This window comes from Asparagus officinalis, chromosome 8 (genome assembly GCF_001876935.1).
Source record: "Asparagus officinalis chromosome 8, Aspof.V1, whole genome shotgun sequence".
In the NCBI taxonomy this organism is placed as follows: domain Eukaryota; kingdom Viridiplantae; phylum Streptophyta; class Magnoliopsida; order Asparagales; family Asparagaceae; genus Asparagus; species Asparagus officinalis.
Genome location: NC_033801.1, coordinates 124,420,670 through 124,442,369, shown reverse-complemented (window position 1 = coordinate 124,442,369; position 21,700 = coordinate 124,420,670). Strand labels below are relative to the sequence as shown.

The following is a 21,700-nucleotide window of genomic DNA, read 5'->3' as shown; positions in this document are numbered from 1 at the left end:
AAAGGAATAATTGCGAACACACCTATGTACAACATGGGGTGCACTTATTACCCTGATTTCTTATTAGCACATCTTAGGGCATCTCCAACCCATCGCACCAAAATGGTGCAAATTTTGTACCAAAATGGTGCAAAAGTCACATCTAACAGTAATTCATCTCCAATCCATTGCACCATTTTTTGCACCAAAAAAGAATATTCTCAATATATTCTTTTTTATCTACTTTTATATTATTATTTTTTATTCCATATATTTTTAACTATTTCAACAATTAACCCCACATATCAAGTTTTATTTTTTTCAAATATTTTTCAAACAAAATGATTTATTATTTAAAAAATAAAACTAATAAAACAATAAAATATTATTTTATTAATTAAAATAACTTGATTGCTAAAATATTATATTTTTATTATTGATATTGCCAAAATATTACATTTAAGAACACAACAGAAAATAAAATACAAGAAAATAATTAAACATTAACAACAATGTAAAAATTATAAATTTAATATGCACTTAACTATCTGAAATAGTGTATTCCTCCCATAAATGATCTATCAATGCATTACGAAGCGCAATATGGGCATCTTTATCCTTGATTTGTTTGTAACGTGCAATAAATTGAGTAAATCTTGTAGTTTTATCTGCTACAATATCAACTTCTGGTGTTGGCGCTTCCCTCACTTTTTGAATTGGTGCATAAAGGTCACGTTCATCCTCGATTATCATATTGTGCATAATAATGCATGCAGTCATTATGTCATGTAATACATGTTTTTTTCAAAAAACGTGTTGATCCTGTCACAATTGCAAATCGTGATTGGAGAACTCCGAACGCATGTTCTACATCTTTTCTACATGTTTCCTGTTTCATGGCAAAATATTTTTTCTTCCTACCTTGTGGCTGTTGGATTGTTTGTACAATAGTAGCCCATTTTGGATATATACCATCAGCTAAATAATAACCCATATTATACTCTTTTCCTTGAATAACATAGTGAGCGGGAGGAGCAATACCTTGAGCTAGATTAGAGAAAAGATTAGATGACTCCAGCACATTGATATCATTATTGGTGCATGGCATACCGAAATATGCGTGCCATATCCAAAGATCATAATCTGCCACAACTTCAAGGATAATAGTTGGTGACCCACCACGTCCTGCGTATTGCCCAGACCATGCCGTTGGACAATTTTTTTATTTCCAATGCATACAATCAAGACTTCCTAACATTCCTGGAAAACCACGTTTTTTACCAATATAGAGTAGCCTAGCAATATCGTTAGCGTTAGGTGTTCGTAGATACCGCTCTGCGAATATTTCCACCATAGCACGATAAAATTTTGTCATACTTTCAATTGCTGTTGACTTACCTATTTTAACGTATTCGTCCGTAGCATCAGCTGGTAGACCGTATGCCAACATGCGAAAAACAGCTGTTACTTTCTGTAATGGTGATAATCTCATTCTACCAAGTCCATCACTTCGTTGTTGGAAGTAATAGTCATGATCTTTCACTGCATCAACAATACGAATGAACAAACTTCTTGACATCCGATATCGACGACGAAACATATCTTCTCCAAAACGTGGATTATCGGCAATATAATCTATGATCAAATTCTGATGCGCATTTTCTCGATCGTGGTTGATCACTGCATGACCGGGAATCGAGCCACCATGGATCGGTTGGTAGTTTTGTTGACGTAACTTGTTAACGAGGATCATGTTGTTGTTGATGTACTCACAAATTACTTCTTCGGTTTCATCAATCTCTGCAATGATATTGGACAGAAAATTATCATCATCCGAAGATGAAGATGATGATAAATATGATGGACCTCCAGCATCGAAATTCATTTTTGAAGTAAGAAAAGAATGACTGAAGTATGCAGAAATGGAGAATAATAATTTTAATATAACAACGAGTAATTATGTGGATGTACCTAATCTAGTATGCTATTTATAAAACTTTGCTTAGCTGTATACATTGAACAATGTGTAAAGTTGAGCTGATTTCAGGAAATGCTTTCCAGCTGTTATCAGTTTGTCACAAAATTCAAATTTGCTTAGCTGTATACATTGGACAATGTGTAAAGCTGTGTTAATTTAAAAAAATAATTCCCACTCGTACAAAGCCTTCACACAATTCAAGGAAAGCTGAGCTGTGTATACGTTGGACAATGTGTCAAACTGACCTGATTGGGGAAAATGATTCCCACTCGTACAAAGCTTTCACACAATTCAAGGAAAGCTGAGTTGTGTATACGTTGGACAATGTGTAAAGATGACCTGATTTCAAAAAATGATTCCCACTCGTATAAAGTTTTCACACAATTCAAGGAAAGCTAAGTTGTGTATACGTTGGACAATGTGTAAAGCTAACCTGATTTCAAAAAATGATTCCCACTCGTACAAAGCTTTCACACAATTCAAAGAAAGCTGAGCTGTGTATACGTTGGACAATGTGCAAAGCTGACCTGATTTCAAAAATTGATTCCCACCGACAACGTTGGACAATGTGTAAAGCTGATCAGTTTTCAAAAAATGATTCCCACTCGTACAAAGCTTTCACACAATTCAAAGAAAGCTGAGCTGTGTATACGTTGGACAATATGTAAAGCTGACCTGATTTCAAAAATTGATTCCCACCAACAACATTGGACAATGTGTAAAGCTGATCAGTTTGTACAAAACGATTCAATTTCAAATGTTGACCGCCGACCAATTCAAATTCAAATTAAAATTCAAACAAAAAAAAAACAAATTTGGATTGGCTATAAATAACATTCACGAATTCTACTTCAAACCACCCAATTCGAAGTATTTCTTTAAAGTATTTCTGATCTCCAAACCAACCGTTTTTTACAAAAAAATGTCTGTTCGATCAACTGGATACACGGTTACTGAAGATGTGCTCCTTTGTCAAGTATTCTTGGATATTTCTCAAGACCCTATTATCGGTAGAAACCAGTCTCGAGATGCATTTTGGTCTCGTGTGGAGGACAGATACAATGAACTTCGAGACCAAAATTCTGATGTGCGTACGAGCCGATCAATTCGTTCTCGAATGGAAATCATAAGTAATGAAGTAAGGAAATTGAATGCGTGCTTGAGACAAGTAGAGAATCTGAATCCAAGTGGTGCTTCAGATGAAGATATTGTAAGTATTCTATTAATTATCGTCTGAATTTTATTATTATTGTTGAAATACATAACTTGATGTTCACTATAATTTGCAGTTAGTTCGAGCAAAGATGTTATTTATGCAAGAACCAAAGTACAAAAAAGGTTTCAAATTTGATAATGTATAGAATATGGTTAAAAATTTTGAAAAATTCAAAGATGATGTCCCCACAGCAAGACAAGTTGGTCGAAGACAATCCCAAAGTGTGAACTTCGACTCATCACAATCAGATAATCCCACTCCGGAATCTCCTATATCAACATCTCCTGGACTATCATCATTTACTCCATCTGAACGACCTATTGGGGTAAAAAAAGCTAAATTGAAAAGGAAAAATGATGATCATGAGTCAAGTGTAGTGGACTCCATCGAGACCTCCAACAATCGACTTATAGACAGGTTAGACAAGGCGAGCTTGGACAGGCAAGAAGCATTTGATATCGAACGAGAAAAGATAGCCATGAAAAAAGATAGAGATGAATGGAAAATTATAATGAAAGATTTGAATTCCATTGTTTTATATTATGTGTGTCAGTTTTTATATGTTATGTATTTCAGATATGTAATTTATATTTGAATTATGTATTAGGATTGCTCTTTATATTTCATGGGACTTTACTTATAATGTCTAGATTTTAATATTATAATTAATAATAATGTTTTTTAAATTTTAGCATTATTTTTATTTTTAAAAAATAATTTATTTTGTCCAAATTATACAATTAGGGTAAAATTATAAAATTTAAATATTATTGGGGTTGTTTTATACATTTAATGAAACAATTGGGGTCAAATTGTAAATATATAAAAGTATGAGGTAAAAAAATTGAAAAAAAAATAAAATAAAAAACAGTAATGGGGGTGATGAACAGTGCGACGCCAAATATGGCGTCGCGCTGTTCATCACCGCCAAAATGCGGTAAAAAATAGCGCTGGGTTGGAGCTCACGCGCAGCGGCAAAACCCATTTTTGCCTCAAAATGCCGCTGCGTTGGAGATGGTCTTAGACTCACTACTGATGTCCGAACAGAGTTATCCGTTCGTTATTTGTTACTTGTATGTGCACCGTAAGATGTATATTAGACGCTCAAGGTCATGCCTCTGTCTAACAAAGTGAAATATTAAGGGATCTATCTGCAACACATTCATGTCCTGTGACGCTCACTTGACGAGTACAAATAAAGGGAAGATAACTCCATCGTGGAATTAGGGATCAAAGTTCTAATAAAAAAGTTTAGGGTTAATAAGCGTAAAACAACTTTAGTGCAGGAGGCACTCTGCAATTAAACCTAAAATCAATAAAATTGAGGAAAGCTCATTCCAAGTCCATAGAAACAGATAAAGTGAAGAGGCAAGAAAATATATCGACAATAATCTACGAAATAGAAACTATGAGAAACATCATAAACATCACTAAAAACTAGAAAGTAACTAGTAAATAACTCACAATAAACAAGTTCAAGTACATCTTTAAGATGATATCAAAGCAATTCATATTCAAATTGAATGCCCAAGACAGATTTAAAAGGGAGTAACTCTGCATTAAAAAAGTCATGTTTCTGTCCATAAAAAGAACATTCACCTATCGGACACGTTAGATTCTTAGAATGTAAACTTATAAATTTCAATGCTTATCACAATTTCAAAGATATAGCGAAAGGAACTCTAGCTGAATGAAAAGCACATTTAGTTTTATCCTTAAAACTACCTAACACTGCAAAGAAACGAACATACCCATAAAACAATCTGAGGCCTGTGTCCCTTGAAACTGTTGGGAATTTAACGCCGAAATCCCTAATGCAACGGAAACGCAGTATAGAGAACAGTACACCAAGTTTTACGAGGTTCGGCAACTGCCTACGTCCTCGGGAGCCACACAGTCAATTTCTTATTTAATCTAACAAGAAATTACAAATCAAGAGCAAATCTCTAAACTGAGATTCCTCAATTTTATAGTCGAATCGATGATAGGCTGGCGACAACCTGTCGCCAGCGGTTCGCACGGACGCGGGTGTGGGAGGCCGAACGCGGGGGTCGGAACTGAGGGTCGCGTTCGCCAACGAGGGTCGCGTTCGCCAACGAGGGTCGCGTTCGACCCAAACCACCATCGCGTTCGCCAAGCTCGAGCTCGCCTGGGGGGGTCGCCGCCGACTTCGCCACGCTCGTCTGCGTCTTCCTGGAGCTCGTCGGAGCTCCTCCGCCGTTGGAGGTTGGTATCCATCTTCAACCTAACAATCTCCCACTTGGAGACCAAACCGACGACAACATGCTATCCCATCAAGCTCCTCTCTTGTGTGGCTCCGCCTTCATCATCTATGCATGAAGGCCAACTGAAGTTGCACACAACTCCAGTTTCTGAAAGGTCGCTGCCTTTGTCAACATATCCGCTGGATCCTTTCTTCCTTGGATATTCTGTTGAAATCATTTGACAACTTGTCGGGCTCTGTATCGTCTGGAACCATTCTGCTCCTTTTTCACTCGATACACCCACTTGTTGTGGCGTGTCTTCTTCCCCATGGGCAACTTAGCTAGTCCCCATGACTGGTTGGAGATCAGAGATTTCTTCTCTTCTTTCGCAGCAAACTCCCACTTGCTCGCATCTCCACTCTGACAAGCTTCATCAAAGCTTTCAAACTCTCCTCCATTTGTCAGCAACATATAATTCATGTATCTGCTGTTAGGCACAGGAGGACGAGTAGTTATCCTCAATATCGGAGCTGGTGCATCGGGCTCCTGCGCACCGTTCTGTCCAACAGACTCTTCTGGCTGAGGACCTTCTGCATTGGGTTCTTCCGAGAGGTTATCTGGGACATCATCTGCATCTACAAATGTTGACTCGCTCTCTGAGTCACCGTCATCTGTCTTGTGCATGTCCTTGTACATCACCTTCTCGTTGAATGTCACATCTCTGCACCTGATCACCTTCTTGTTTTCGTTGTCCCAAATGCGGTAGCCGAAATCGTCTTCACCATACCCGATGAATGTGCATTTCTTGGACTTGGGATCAGGCTCATTCCTGCCTTGATCACTTATATGCACATAAGCTACACAACCGAAAACTTTGAGATGTGAGAGGGTTACCTCCTTTCCGCACCATACCTCTTCTGGTATTCTGTGCTCCAATGGAACCGATGGACCTCGGTTGATCAAGTAAGCTGCTGTGTTGACTGCTTCTGCCCAGAACTGCTTCGGTAGACCTGACTGCATCCGAATGCTTCTGGCTCTCTCTGTCAACGTTCTATTCATGCGCTCAGCCACACCATTGTGCTGAGGCGTGCCGGGCACGGTCCTCTCCATTCTGATACCGTGCTCATAGCAGAACTTCTTGAATCTGGTGTCTTCATACTCACCACCATTGTCTGTTCTGAGTTTCTTTACCCTCAAACCGGTCTCATTCTCGACCATGGCTTTCCATCTTCTGAAAGCCTCAAACACTTCTGACTTTTTCTTCAGAAAGTAGACCCATACTTTCCGAGAGTGATCATCAATAAAAGTCACGAAGTAGTGTTTCCCACCAATCGACGCGGTGGTTGTTGGTCCCCAAACATCCGAGTGAACAAGCTCTAGCTTCTGCTTCCTGGGGGGTCTGCTACTTGCCTGAAAGCTAACTCTCTTCTGCTTTCCATGGAAAGTCATCGTGTAGCCTTCACTAGCCAGCTGGCTTACTGAGATTAAGTTCCTCTTCAGGTCGGGAATATACCTGACATCCTTCAGCTCCCATACTGACTCATTCAGCTTAATCTTCACTACACCTTTGCCAATAATGGCACATGCTTGATCGTCACCAAGATATACATTTCCAAGGTTTCCGGGGATATATTTCTCGAGGAATTCTTTCTGAGAAGTAGCATGGAATGATGCTCCCGAGTCCAACACCCAAGACTCCTCCTTGCTCTCCAAAGAGCATATCAGCGCATCATCTCCTCCTGAGATGGAAGCAACATTCACATCTGCATTTTCCTCCCACTCCTCCCGTGCACTCCTGCACTGATTCTTGTAGTGCCCGGTTTTCCCGCACTTCCAACACTCGATAGCCTTCGAACTGTTGGGATTTCTGGATTTGGATCTCCTATCATCTGATCCATTTCCTCTGGTTGAACTTCTACCTCTTGACTCTATATGTAATACTGAAGAGGTTGTAGCTTCATCCGACTCTCTCCGTCGGATCTCCTCACTGAGAACCAGATCACGAACGTCGTCAAACTTCAACTTTCTCTTTCCCGACGAGCTACTCACTGTCGTGACTGTAGCGTTCCAACTCTCTGGTAGGGAAGACAAAAGGATCAACGCTCGAACTTCCTCATCAAACTCAATATCAACTGAACTCAATTGGGTCGTGACTGTATTGAGTTCATTGAGATGATGTGCTACCGATGCACCTTCCGCCATTCGCAGATTGAACAACCGCCTCATCAAATGGACTTTATTTGAGGCTGATGGCTTCTCATACATATTTGAGAGTGCCGCCATAAGACCTGCCGTGGTCTTCTCCTTCGTTATGTTGAACGCAACATTGCGAGTTAATGTCAATCTGATAACTCCGAGGGCTTTTCTGTCCAGAAGATTCCAATCTTCTTCCTTCATACCCTCCGGCTTCTTCCCCGAGAGAGGTTGATACAGATTTTTCTGATATAGATAATCCTCTATCTGCATTTTTCAGAATCCGAAATCTGATCCATCAAACTTTTCTAATCTCACCTTTCCCTCATCTGCGACCATGGTTCCCACTTGAATCTGACTTTCTCTAGATCGTTTCACGCTCTGATACCAGTTGTTGGGAATTTAACGCCGAAATCCCTAATGCAACGGAAACGCAGTATCAAGAACAGTACACCAAGTTTTACGAGGTTCGGCAACTGCCTACGTCCTCGGGAGCCACACAGTCAATTTCTTATTTAATCTAACAAGAAATTACAAATCAAGAGCAAATCTCTAAACTGAGATTCCTCAAACAAACACTGTAGCTACAGTGTTAATACCCACAATAAAATCCCCTCTTCTCTTTTCTCTCTCTTCTTAAATCCCCTAAAACACTGTTGAAGCCTGGGAATTTAAATCGCTGCTGCGATTTGAGAAAAAAGGAACGCTGCTGCGTTTGGGGTTTTTCACCGCCGCCAGAGAAAGAAGTCGGGGAGAAGGAGCACCAACCCTAGGGCTCGGGGGGGCTCCTTTTATAGCCGATCGCCAGCCATGCGATGGACGCGGAGGTGGGAGGCCAAAGACGCGATGGTCGGAACTGAGGGTCGCGTTCGCCAACGAGGGTCGCGTTCGACCCAAACCACCATCGCGTTCGCCAAGCTCGAGCTCGCCTGGGGGGGTCGCCGCCGACTTCGCCACGCTCGTCTGCGTCTTCCTGGAGCTCGTCGGAGCTCCTCCGCCGTCGGAGGTTGGTATCCATCTTCAACCTAACAGAAACCTCTGTGAACATCAATTAAGAAAAATCCAGGAACATCCTTGCTAGTGATTGAGGAATTGAGAGAGTGATCTGACGAAGACAAAGACTCATCTGATGCAGAGCTGGAGAGCTTCTTTCTCTGTGAACCACTCTACTCTTCTCTCTGCTTCCTAGCCATGATCACATGCCAATGATTCTTCACCCCCTTATCTGTGCTCCCAGGAAAAACACTTGCTATTATTGCGCATTTGCTGCCGTCAGCTTTTTGAGCAGCTAGAAGCCTACTTTCTTCTTCTTCAGTTAACGCGCTTCTATTGATACTGGGGTCTAGCTGATTGAACCATCTCAGCCTGCAACTCTTCCCTGTTCAAATTATGACATGGATAAGAAAACCATCATAAAAAATAGTTTTTTGTTAGTAAAAATTATTATTTGTATAAATACCTGATCTCCCTTGTTGTTTCTCTGCTATAAGGTTCCAGTTCTGGGGGCCATGTTGAGAAACTAGTTCTCTGAGCTCGGCATCCTCAGATCGCCTCCAATGGCCTCTAGAACAGAACTTGGACTGCTCATTCTCGTTCTGTATCTACCTTGTTTTTCTTGAAACAAACCCATTACAAGGTAAGGACTGGTTTTCATCTTGAATGTAAGAGAATAAAAAGCTAAGAAGCGTTCAAAGTTGAAAAGAGAAAAGGGGAAAGGAATAAAAAGACACAACCGTGGTTGGGGGAAAGCCACACGTTTCTCCTGACCTTAGCTCTTTCTTATTCTATTCTAAGTCAGACGTTGAATGTTGTGTTTTGTTGCGCTCTTTGAGTAGTTTGAGCATTGGGCTTTGCATCAGCAGCAAACTGACTTCCATTTCAAAAAGAGAAGATAAGAGACAGTCCCTTGTGTGGGTTTTGAGCTTTGGAGACTCTATCTTCTCGTCCTTCTCTTGTTTTGGATGATATATAAACAAAAAAGTAGGCATACTGTAAAGAGTTTTGTGGAAATGATTTTTCATTGATTTGTTTTGGCCGTAGCCTGGGAATATATACACAAAGCTGATTCAACTTTCCTTGTACAGCTAGAAGATTTACATAAATAGCAAAGCTAAACTAAGTAACAAATAAGCTAAGATAGGAAAGTAGATCAATCATACAACTCATCTTAACATACCTAGCCTAGGGAATATTTACAGAATCAATCACAAAAATATGCACACGTTATTTCCACTAATACTCCCCCTCAAGTTGGAGCATGGAGATTGCAAATGCCCAACTTGCGAAGGAGTAAATAAAACTGTGATTTACCAAGAGCCTTGGTCAAAATATCCGCTAGCTGTGCACCGGTCCGAATATGAGACGTAGAAATTGTTCCATCTTGCAAAGCATCACGAACAAAGTGACAATCCATTTCTATATGTTTCGTTCTTTCATGGAAAACCGGATTAGCCGCTATATAGAGAGCAGCTTGACTATGTTTGCGTCAAAAGTTGGTTTTGTCATGGAATTCATTATATCTTCAGTCGATTACAATAAATTCAAAAGAAATAGCCTTTTTATAAGACTTCTTTTACACAACAAAATGAAAATTACAACTCTTGGAAAACAAACGCAGGATCGTTGTTTGGATCACTGCTTGCGTGGGATCTTTGCCTGTGCCGGGGGTGCGTTAGCCCGTGGACCACCAAATCACAGATTCTGATCGAATCGTGAGGGGTTTATGATTCTGACTTCGTTTATCGAAGTGAGAACTTGAAACGATATCTTATCAAGGTAAGATAGTCGTTCTTCTTGAAATCAAGTCAAAGCCTGAATATCAAGGAGTTACAGAAGCTCGAGTACTCTGCCCTCTCTGCTCTGAAATCAGCCTGTGGATGCTCTCTGATCAGCCTCCTTCAAAAATGGCCTTCGGGGGGTATTTATAACCCATAGGAACAGTTCTGTAACTGTCTTCCCACGTTTTAAACTCCGTTATTCTGGCAGTTATCAACGTGATTCTCGCCCACGACGTTCCCCACGTTCTTGAACAGTTGGTGGCCACGTGTCGGCGGTTATAAAGTGGTTTCTAACTTCTTTGAAAACTGTCTCATGGGCGAGACAGAGAATGCTGTCTCGCGGGCGAGACAGAGAATGCTGTCTCGCCTGCGAGACAGAGAATGCTGTCTCGCCTGGCGAGACAGTAAAGACTGTCTCGCATGCGAGACATCCCAAACTTGTGTTCTTCTGCCTTTTTGGATGATTTCCTCTTGAGCTGTATTTGGATATCTTTCAGCATTTTTTGACGCCTACAGACTATCACAAAATAATCGCATGGGACGCACATGTTGTATCCCAAAACAAGCCAAAAGGGATTTCAACCACTTTAACTCACATGTAGTAGTTACCATAGACCTATACTCGGCCTCCGCAGAAGATCGGGAAACAGTTGGCTGTTTTTTCGTTTTCCAAGAGATAGGAGAAGAGCCTAATAAAATAAAGTAACCAGTCAATGATCTCCGAGTTATAGGGCAACTTGCCCAGTCGCTATCACAGAAGGCATAGAGTTGAAAATTACTCTCCCCACGCAGCAAAATACCCTGTCCAGGACAACCTTTCAAATACCGCAAAACTCTCAAAGCTGCATCCCAATGTTCAACACGAGGATCACCCATAAACTGAGCTAATATATGTACGGAGTAACACAATTCAGGCCGTGTAATCGTCAAGTAGATTAGGCGCCCTACAAGTCGCCTGTACTTCTCCGGATCATCAAAGACAGCGCCATTTATGGTGGCAAGATGGTGATTTTGTTCCATGGGTGTAGAAGCGGGGCGTGCTCCAAGTAATCCGGCCTCACTTACGATGTCAAGAACATATTTTCGTTGTGAAAGAAACAAACCGTCCTTCCCACGTGCCACTTCAATGCCGAGAAAATATTTGAGAATGCCCAAGTCTTTCATATGAAATCTCTCACTTAGTTGTTGCTTGAATTTCTCGATTGCCAAAGAAGAAGAACCTGTGATTATAATGTCATCTACGTACACAAGAACATGTAAAGCAACATCACCCTTGGAATAACTAAACAATGAGTAATCAGCATAAGATTGTTTAAAACCAATATCCTTCAAAGCAGTCGAGAGCTTAGCAAACCAATTCCGTGGTGCTTGTCGGAGTCCATAGAGTGACTTACGTAATCGACACACCTTACCCGAAGTAGCAGAATTAAAGCCAGGAGGTAGTTGCATATATACCTCCTCATCAAGATCTCCATGTAAAAAGGCGTTATGCACATCCATCTGGTGTAGTTCCCACTTTCTTGCCATTGCTATAGCCAAAAATGTTCGAACCGTGACCATTTTAGCTACAGGTGCAAATGTTTCATTGAAGTCAATTCCTACAACTTGTCGATTCCCGTACACTACTAGACGCCCCTTTAATCGTTCAACCGTACCATCAGATCGATACTTGACTTTATAGACCCACTTACATCCGATTGCCTTCTTCCCGGGTGGAAGGTCCTCTAAAGTCCAAGTTCTATTTCTCTCAAGGGCATCTATTTCTTCTTGCATTGCTTTCCGCCAACCAGGGTCCTTAACAGCTTCTTTAAAAGATGTGGGTTCAGTGCCTGCAGTAATTGCTGCCAAGAAACAGGTGTGTCTCACAGAAAACTTATCACAATTTACATAATAAGCAATGGGAAAAGGAGTACCTGAGGACTTTGATGGAGCAGTTGTAGGTGATGTGACAGGGTTTATAACTAGAACAGTATTGGTGATAAAGTCCTTGAGTTTACTAGAAGGTTTCTTTATTCGATGTCCTCGACCAGTTTCTTGCAGAACATTCGCTTCATTAATCACCTCCCCAGTATTCGAAGTTGCACCAACACAAAGTTGTTGGACAGCCTCCAACCCGCCACCCGTAGGTGGTGTGACGTGCTGCTCAACCTCTTCAGCCCTGCCATCAATTCCTCCTTCCACAACCGAGTGCTCCTCACTCCCCCTTGCTAAGGGAGTATCCTCAAAATAAGTCCCAGTGTTATAATACTCCTCATTTTCAAATACACCCCTCATTTTCAAATACACCATCAGTATTATTCAAATGGATTTCACTAGCAAAAGGGAATTGTTTTTCACAAAAAACAACATCTCAAGATATAAAGAACATCTTTTGCTCTAAGTCATATAAACGCCACCCCTTTTTACCAAATGGATACCCCACAAATACACATCGACGAGAGCGAGTACCAAACTTATCCTTCACACGAGGTTGATTTTTGACAAAACAAAGACAACCGAATACACGAAGGGCATCATACTTAGGAGGTGAACCAAAAAGAACTTCGTGAGGTGTTTTTCCATTGAGCAATGGGGTAGGGGTTCGGTTTATTATATAGGCAGCCGTCATTATACTCTCCCCCCAAAAAGAAATGGGAAGATTAGCTTGAAAAAGTAATGCCCGAGCCACATTAAGAATATGCCTATGTTTACGTTCTACCCTTCCATTTTGTTGTGGAGTGTTGACACAAGAGGTTTGATGAATAATACCATTGTCAGCATAAAACCGATGAAGACATGTAAATTCCCTTCCGTTGTCACTTCTTAGAATTTTAACATGCTTATCAAATTGGGTTTTAACCATTCTACAGAAATTCGTAATAAGTTGAGGCACCTCAGACTTTGCAGACATCAAATAAACCCATACGGCTCGAGAACAGTCATCGACAATGGTTAAAAAATAATGAGCACCACAACTAGCCGGCAAAGTATACGCGCCCCATATATCATAATGGATTAAGTCAAAAACATCTTTGGCTTTATTATTACTCAAAGGAAACCTACTTCTAGTTTGCTTAGCTCTTAAACAAATATCACAAGATTCATGAATAGCACGAACATCCTTATTTCCATTACTTCGAATAATATCAGGCAAAAGAAAATCTACTTTCCGAGAGGGGTGTCCCAGCCTTTGATGCCACAGTTCTCGTTTATCTCCCACAGTTGCATTATAAGCCCGAAGTTGTCGCAGAGGCCGAAACCAGTAAACCCCGTCACATTGTTCACCCGCTCCAATCAGAGTCCTCAAAGTACAGTCCTGTATGATGCAAAGCTTATCAGTAAAAATGACAGAAAAATGTAAATCGGCAAGCAAGTGAGACACCGACAGCAAATTACAAGTAAGATCTGGAACTAATAATACATTATTTAGCACTATATTTTTGCTCAGAGTTATCGTCCCTTCCTTAGTAGCGATGGTTTGTTTTCCATTAGGCAGCCCAACATAAGTAGGAGAAATATCAATCAATTTGCTAAATAATCTAGCATTACCAGTCATGTGGTTCGAGCATCCGGTATCGATGATCCATTGATCGGGAACATCAAACTTACCACTCAACTTTTCGGTCGAAGAAGACTACCCTTTGGAAGTGTTGAGCATGTTCACAAGCGTAGCCCACTGATCATCCGAGAGAGCATGAATGCCGCTACGATCTGACTCCTGTAGGGGTACCTGAGCATAGCTTGTATTGGCAGCAGACTTCGAGGTGGCTGCTGCGTTTGCTACTCCTTCCTCCCCCTCGTCCAAACCTGCCTCCGCCTCTACCTTGCCCTCCATTGGTGCGGTTTTCAGAATACCACCAATCCGGGAACCCAATCAGTTGAAAACAACTTTCTTGGTCATGCCCAGGTTTGGCGCAATGAGAGCAGACGCCATTGGGTCGAGGACGCTCACTACCACGAGCAAGGTTGCGCCCCCTAGCAGCCCCTTGTGCCGCGAAACCGACAACATCAGATTTGGTTTCGTGGGCTCGAGCAATAGTTTGGTGACGTTCTTCAGTCACGATCTTAGCAAAAATCGTGTTTAAGCTCGGCAAAGGTTCCATCATCAAAATATTTGAAACAGCATTAGCATAAAGAGTAGAATCCAAACCAACCAGGAAGGCATGTACCTTTTCATTCTCTTTTTCTTTAGCAAATTCAGTAGCAGCGGCACAAGTACATGTTGGGACAGTAGAATATCCCGCAAGTTCATCCCATATCTTCCTCAATTCGTTGTAGTAATTCACCACAGAGAGGCCACGCTGCTTGCAATTACTCAAAAGTGTCTTCAACTCATGGATTCTTGGACCGTTTCCTATCGCAAAACGTTGTCGAATATCATCCCACATATCTTTCACATCATCAGGTTGAGGGACGGATGAGCGTAAGACTGGATCAAGGGTATTATGAATCCATCCTACGAGAGTGGAATTAACCCTCACCCATAAGGACTCTTCTGGAGTTCCTTTCGTCGGTTTGGCTATGGTTCCATCGAGGAAGCCGAGTTTGTTCTTTGCACGGAAGTTATTGCGCATCGAACGAACCCATTCATTGTAGTTCTCACCACGTAACACAATTGGACAGATTGTGATTTGTGGTCCGTCGGAGGGATGGAGGTAGTATGGAGATGTGGAGTCGAGGGGCTTTGTGGTCTTGTCGTCACCCATGACGAGGTGTCGATAGTCGGAATTCGTGTTTGAAGATCGAAGGTTTCAATCGCTGGAGAACGATTAAAAAAAAATTGGCCCTCTCTCCTATTCTTGAGTGGCTCTGATACCATAAAGAGATTTGTGGAAATGATTTTTCATTGATTTGTTTTGGCCGTAGCCTGGGAATATATACACAAAGCTGATTCAACTTTCCTTGTACAGCTAGAAGATTTACATAAATAGTAAAGCTAAACTAAGTAACAAATAAGCTAAGATAGGAAAGTAGATCAATCATACAACTCATCTTAACATACCTAGCCTAGGGAATATTTACAGAATCAATCACAAAAATATGCACACGTTATTTCCGCTAACATACTGGGTTATAGATACTCATTCATCAATTGATTGAAAAATTAACGGTTTCACAATAATACAACAAAAGAGACAATGAAACATACGTGTTAGAAGTATTGAAACATCGTGATTTTTGTTTTATCGATGCGTTGAGACATTTGGATCATGATGAATGGAGCGGATCATCCATTGGAACAGTCTAATCCATGCATCATGCATCCTTAGGTTGAACTTAAGGTGCCTCCCTAGTAACATATTTCCCTTGTCATATATATAAGATTATATTCACCTATACTTCTCCTCGTTGTCTGTCTCTTCTATGCCCCTTTCTGAACTCCCATTCCACCCAACCCGCTTTGGTCTTCAGCTTTTCAAAGGAAGAGAGGAGAAAGAGTTTTCAAATTCTTGAAGGAATTTTAAATGGCACAAACCTCTCTCCACACATGCCCTGATCTGCTTTATATTAGTGGAGTTCCCCATTAAAAGAAATGGTCCTTTTGACCTTCTATTAGTTTATATTTTGTAAGGCAGCCAAGGTTGAGAGGACCCTGAGTTGGTTTCAGAAATACCTCTCCACGCAGAAAAAGAAAATATTTATTAGAGAATGTAAACTTTTGAAATTTAAGAGAGAGAGGTTCGATCCATTTCAGAGCTTCATGATGTATATAATTGGATCCAAATAAAATTTAAAAGAGCCAAAATAGACCATGTGATAGGAATGGAAATGCAGTGGTAAAGACAATTTCCTATGAGCATATTGTGAAGAAATTATGATTCAACGCATGAACCAGCTATAAAATGTATGATAAATTTATAATACAGTGAACGATTACTTTGTAAACTCATACATGTATCTTGCCCTTTAAATGTATTGTCCTAAAACTAGACACATATTGAATTCATGTGAAAGTCCCCTACATGAACCATGTAATAATCTATATATTAAGTATCAAATGTGCATCTGATATCAATATGGCTTCCCTATAGAAGGACCAATGTGTTGATTGGGATTATGTTCAGAAATCTATTCTTAATCATGGTTTATAGAGCAACAAGATATACAGATTGTGTAGTTTTTCATGTTGAAAATTTAGTCAAAATTTTTTTAAGAAAATATATTGACAACTTGAACCAAAAGAGAGAGCTTGCCTCACTATTTGAAAAATATCTTGACTACAAAAGACTGAGAAGAACTAACAAAAGATAGAAACATAAATATGCTTATGATGTTACTGATGCAAACTCAATCACATCATAACAAAACTATCAACAAATCATAGCTTAACACAAAGTAAAAGGAGAGCAACATTGTAGATATTTTTACAGCAGTCTAAGCAACCAGGCCAAAATGCACATCATATTGGAAAATTAAACACTTATAAACAAGAGTCAGTACTGCTTGATGGAGAAAAACTAGATAGATAACTGAAGAAAAACTAGATAGGTAACTAAAAATTTGAGCTTCACAGATAAAAATTGAATACTTACCCAGTTACCCAGTTCACAATAAGCATTGGCAATCTGACCAGAAATGCAAGTTCTGAACAAAATCCTGATTGAATTTTGTGAGGATGTCTCTGATACAGGACCCAGATGATCAATCAGACTGCAACGCACAGGAGCAACCAGACCAACCAATTACATGATACATGCTGTCTATCAAAAAAATGAACCAAGGACCTTGAGTAAGTCCCTCCTACACTAAACAATGCAAATAATATGAAAATAACAAAACAGGAGTTGCAGTTTCTACCCTAAGTTACTTCCTTCCGTGTGGTCTGAACTGTGGATGCAATCCTTCATAGACGAGCTAGATAGTTACACCGGAAAAAGGTATTTTCTCCTCTATACAGGATATAATTTGGGAGTTCTCCACCTTATTATTTTTCTAAAATAAAGAAAAAATGTTTAGAGAAGGCAAAAGAGTCCCAGAACATTCATGAGTGTAACGCACCATAAAACAGGACGGCTGAGAGATCATGAACAAGGAAAAAACATCATAACCATCATTTGCAACTCAACATTACGTTCTTTTTATTTGTAGAAAAAGTAGAATATTTGTTCTTCACCCAATGAGAGAATATCATATACAATTGCATCATACAATCTCATGCAAATGGACTAGAACTCAGAAATCAGATCTTTAGCTTCCACCATAATCACCAGAGGAGAAATAAAACTATGTTTCATTCAAACTATAAACATCACCTGCACCTACTATTTACAGAACTCCATCTACAGTTTAAGGAAACTTGACAAACCTGGCCAATTCATCCCCAACAACTACGTGACAGCATAACGAAGCTCTACAACAGGCTGTATTAAAAAGTCACCAAATGCTTTAACCAGCAAATTACATGCACTAAAAATGTTTCTTGTGCTTTTGAAGTAAGAATAAGTATCTCTCTATGAGATGTCACATGCTTATGTGCTCTCAAGAAATGTCTGAGAGCGAGATAAGGCAGCAGGATTGGCTTGCAAAACTTTAGCAGCAGTGGATGAAGCATGACTTTCATTATTGGACTGGAAACCTCGAAAAAGGCTGCCCCTTTTTATCGACTCATCAGGCTTAATGCCAAGTGTGGACCATATGGAGCTCTTAGCAGCCTCTTCTGGGTCATCAATTCTCAAAGTTTTAGGAATCCATAAAGACTTTCTCTCTGTTTTATTCTCCCCTTCCAAGCTACCATCTCTAGAATGCTTGCCCAGTGTAGGAGGATCATTGTCTGAAGACATGTTATTAGTTATAGCAGATGAGAATGGTGACAAGCCATTGATAGAGCCACTCCATGGTACATTCCATGCTTGATTTGGCCAACTTGTTGTGCAGGGCCAGAATGAAGGCGGCATGAAAGGAAAGGGAACAGTAGATGTGCATAAAGCTGGAGCAGCAAAAATCATTGGCGGGGTCCATGGAAGAGGGTTTGGACTGCCATTCTCAAAAGAGCAGTTGCTTGCTGCCATGGCAGCAATATTGTTCCATTCTGGGCCCAAGAAGTAAGGCCATGGTGGCCCTGGAAAACCCTGTAGAGGATGCAAAGGACGGAGCCCACTGCCACAAACAGGAGGACAATTTTGGTCTTTGTGAGCTTCGAGCTTAGGGAAATCATTTTCAGAACAACTAGGAGTAATAGAAGAGGAGGGAGAGGGTTCCTTGCCCTTCTCTCCAACAGAAACAAAGGCCATTTCCACGGAGGCCGCAGGTTTGCATAATGGTGTTTCTGGGCCAAATTTCATGACAACCTCATTTCCCATTAGAGGCTTTATAGACACAGAAGCACCTCCAGAATGATTCTGTTGCTTTAGAGAATGTTTTGTCTTCCGCTTTCCAGCACCAACAGGAACATTTCTCATTGTACCACCTGCAGTCCAATACCGCTGACAATTCCTACAAAAATGCCTTGGTTGATTAACGTTGTAATTGTTATAATAGCAGAACTTGGTGTTTAAGCTGTTGCAGCGAGGACAAGGCAGTATTTTATCTGGCTTCTTGAGGGCCTTATTTTTTCCTGAGCTATCAGATTCAGACAGATCATGGTTATGCTTGGAATCTGTTAGTGCTTCTTCAGTGTGAATGGATACGTGGTGATCACTTTGACTACCACTGTTTAAACCAGAAGAACCAGCTACCTCAAAATCCTGGTCTAATGCCTCTGAGACATCTGCTGCCCGATCTTTGACTTCTTCATTTGTGATTCCTCTGCATATACCCTAAAATATGGGAAGAGGTTTCAGTTTGCAAGAACTAGAACATCATGAAAAGCAGAAAACTAAAGAGTACAACCACTGAAAATTAAATTCATTATGGTGACCACGTGAAAACAAGTCATTTCATAACATTTACTGACAAAGTAAAAGTCATTTTATAACATCAAATTTTATAAAACACTTCAGAATAATCACTACACATGTAGCTTGGAGGTCATATATGTTAACAGTCACTTCAAGCTTCCGTTGCTGATATTTGACCACATGATTCAAGTCCCAAGAGTTCTGGTCTCTAAAAAAATCTAGTATGATAACTACCCAAAAACATGGTTTGAGGCTAACTTGCATCCACATGTAAAATATATGTATGTGTGGTTGTATATTTTATGAATGAGCACTCACAGCGCTGAATAAAAAAAATTTGTTTACACATGGACCTTATCAAATGTCAATCCGGTTCACATAAAAGCATCAGAAGCAAAAGCAATTGATGTCTGAGTGAGTTGACCAACTAATACTCCGTTCGAATGTCATTAGTTTTACATGTGTTACTCACAGCAAGAGACTACATTGAAGTGTAATTTTCAGTATAGGATTTCCAGTAGGTTTTCCAGATATACGTATACATGTGTTACTCACAGCAAGAGACTACATTGAAGTGTAATTTTCAGTATAGGATTTCCAGTAGGTTTTCCAGATATTACATATGCAAGGCCTTAGCTCTCAAATTGCATTGTTCAATACACTCCAAGCAGACTAGGTGATAACAGGAATTGTTAGTTACAAAAATGCACATATGTATCAATTGTGTAATTGAAAGAAAACATGAGCCTTCCCTTCAAGTTATAGTAACCTCTTTGCAGTTTAGTATTTGAATTAAAAAAATGGCTTCACTCCTTATCAATTGTGTAATTGAAAGAAAACATGAGCCTTCCCTTCAAGTTATAGTAACCTCTTTGCAGTTTAGTATTTGAATTAAAAAAATGGCTTCACTCCTTTTTGGTCTCATCTTGCCCCCCCAAAACAATTAAATTCATCCCCTCTTACCTTCTCAACTATTTTCAGTCTCATCTTACCCCCTTACCTCCTGAGCTGTCGCTTTTCTCCCATAAATTTGTTCAAAACACCCACATAGTAATAAACAAGAAATGGTAACTAAGCCCTGGATTTGATAGTTCAAGAAGTAAGCGGAGACGAATTCATTTAGGGGTCAAGGTGAGACTAAAAATAGTCCAAAGGGTAAGCAAGAAACAAATTCAACAGTTTAGAGGGCAAGTAGGGACTCAAAAATAGTTCAGGGGTAAGAAGTGACAAATTGAACAGTTTAGTGGGGCAAGTATGATCTGAAGCCTAAAAAGATTAACATAACATAACTTTCAGATGCAAAATTTCTTTCTAATAGCATCTCAATCCAGGTCCAGTTAGAATTAGCTGATCTTTGAATTTATCCCCAAATCTACAGTCCTCTTTCAATCCATGCAACCCAAAAGTATAATATAATATCTCGGCTAACGCACAATTGAATTATCCCCAATTCCAAAGTCCTCTTTCAATCTTTACTTTTATTTCTTTTCTTTTTTTTCAATTTGGATTAAAATCAGAGAAATTTCCCGTCAAGATTTATTTAATTAATCACATTTCTCTAAGTAAAGTACTTTTACTACTGAAATTTTCACCAATTTACAAATAAATAATACAAAGATGACATCAATCTCTTAGGGCAAAGTACTTAACTACAACAAACCGATCCAGCTTCGCCACTAATCAACCGAAAAAACCCAAATCGAATTCAAATCGAACCACCGAACTCCCAATCGAACAAACTTCCCCAAATTAATACGAACTACACGATCAAAGATTTTGAAAATTGAGAAACTGAAGAAGTGGAAATTGACCTTAGGATCCCGAATCGGGTCGGGTTGCGGATCCGAATCCGTTAAGGGGGCCGCGCCGTCCGAGATCTCGATATGGGGCTCGCCGACGTCAGCAGCCATCGTTGATCGAAGATTAGAAGAGGAACGGTCAGTGAAAAGAGAGAGAGAGAGAGAGAGAGAGAGAGAGAAAAGAGAAAAGGGTACGAAGAAATAGGGAGAGGTGCCAGCTAAGCGTCCGAGTCAGCACTTCGGGGCGCTGTGAGCCACTAGTTGTTGTGGTGGAGGATTCGCGTGGTTAACGTGGGATCCAAAAAAGGCCAAAATAAAAAAAAAAGGTGAATAGTGATATCTTTGTTGCTGTTTATTTGTTTTTCAAGGAAAAGGCCTGTTTGGTTGTAATTTTTGCAATGGAAATCATGTAAAAGCCGTCAGTTTAAGGGCCCCACAATCGGTTTTTATTACTTTACCTTGTTTGTTTGAATCTTCTTTGTCATGAAAACCTAACACAGAGTGGTGAAGTGTAACTAAAAACAAAACCGGTTCAATATGAAGTTATTTTCTTGGAAAACTGATACGGTGTCAACTGAACAACAAAAAAAATTAATAATAATAATAATAATCTATACTACTTCTAAAAGAGAAAACCATTGTCAAAACTTTTGCATACCAATTTTGCCCCTTTAAACCTACTTAATTATAATTTTATCCCATCCCATTATTGATCAGGCGTTACAAAAGCTTTCCTTT

General features: G+C 40.0%; 3 protein-coding genes across 3 annotated transcripts; all 3 read right to left on the bottom strand.

Moving 5' to 3' along the window:
• Nucleotides 764–1,864, bottom strand: LOC109821863. Its single transcript, XM_020388017.1, has 2 exons — nucleotides 1,261–1,864; nucleotides 764–1,164 (listed from the first exon to the last, which is right to left on the bottom strand). Exons 1-2 carry the CDS (start codon nucleotides 1,862–1,864, stop codon nucleotides 764–766), a joined length of 1,005 nt encoding a protein of 334 aa, XP_020243606.1.
• LOC109821862 (transcription factor MYB56-like) lies at nucleotides 8,435–9,447 on the bottom strand. Its single transcript, XM_020388016.1, has 3 exons — nucleotides 9,442–9,447; nucleotides 9,030–9,171; nucleotides 8,435–8,948 (listed from the first exon to the last, which is right to left on the bottom strand). The coding sequence occupies exons 1-3, from the start codon at nucleotides 9,445–9,447 to the stop codon at nucleotides 8,737–8,739; spliced, it is 360 nt and encodes a 119-aa protein (XP_020243605.1). The 3' UTR covers nucleotides 8,435–8,736.
• On the bottom strand, nucleotides 17,494–21,120 carry LOC109822217 (cyclic dof factor 2-like). The gene is made up of 2 exons (XM_020388385.1): nucleotides 20,975–21,120; nucleotides 17,494–19,082 (listed from the first exon to the last, which is right to left on the bottom strand). The coding sequence occupies exons 1-2, from the start codon at nucleotides 21,071–21,073 to the stop codon at nucleotides 17,796–17,798; spliced, it is 1,386 nt and encodes a 461-aa protein (XP_020243974.1). The 5' UTR covers nucleotides 21,074–21,120; the 3' UTR covers nucleotides 17,494–17,795.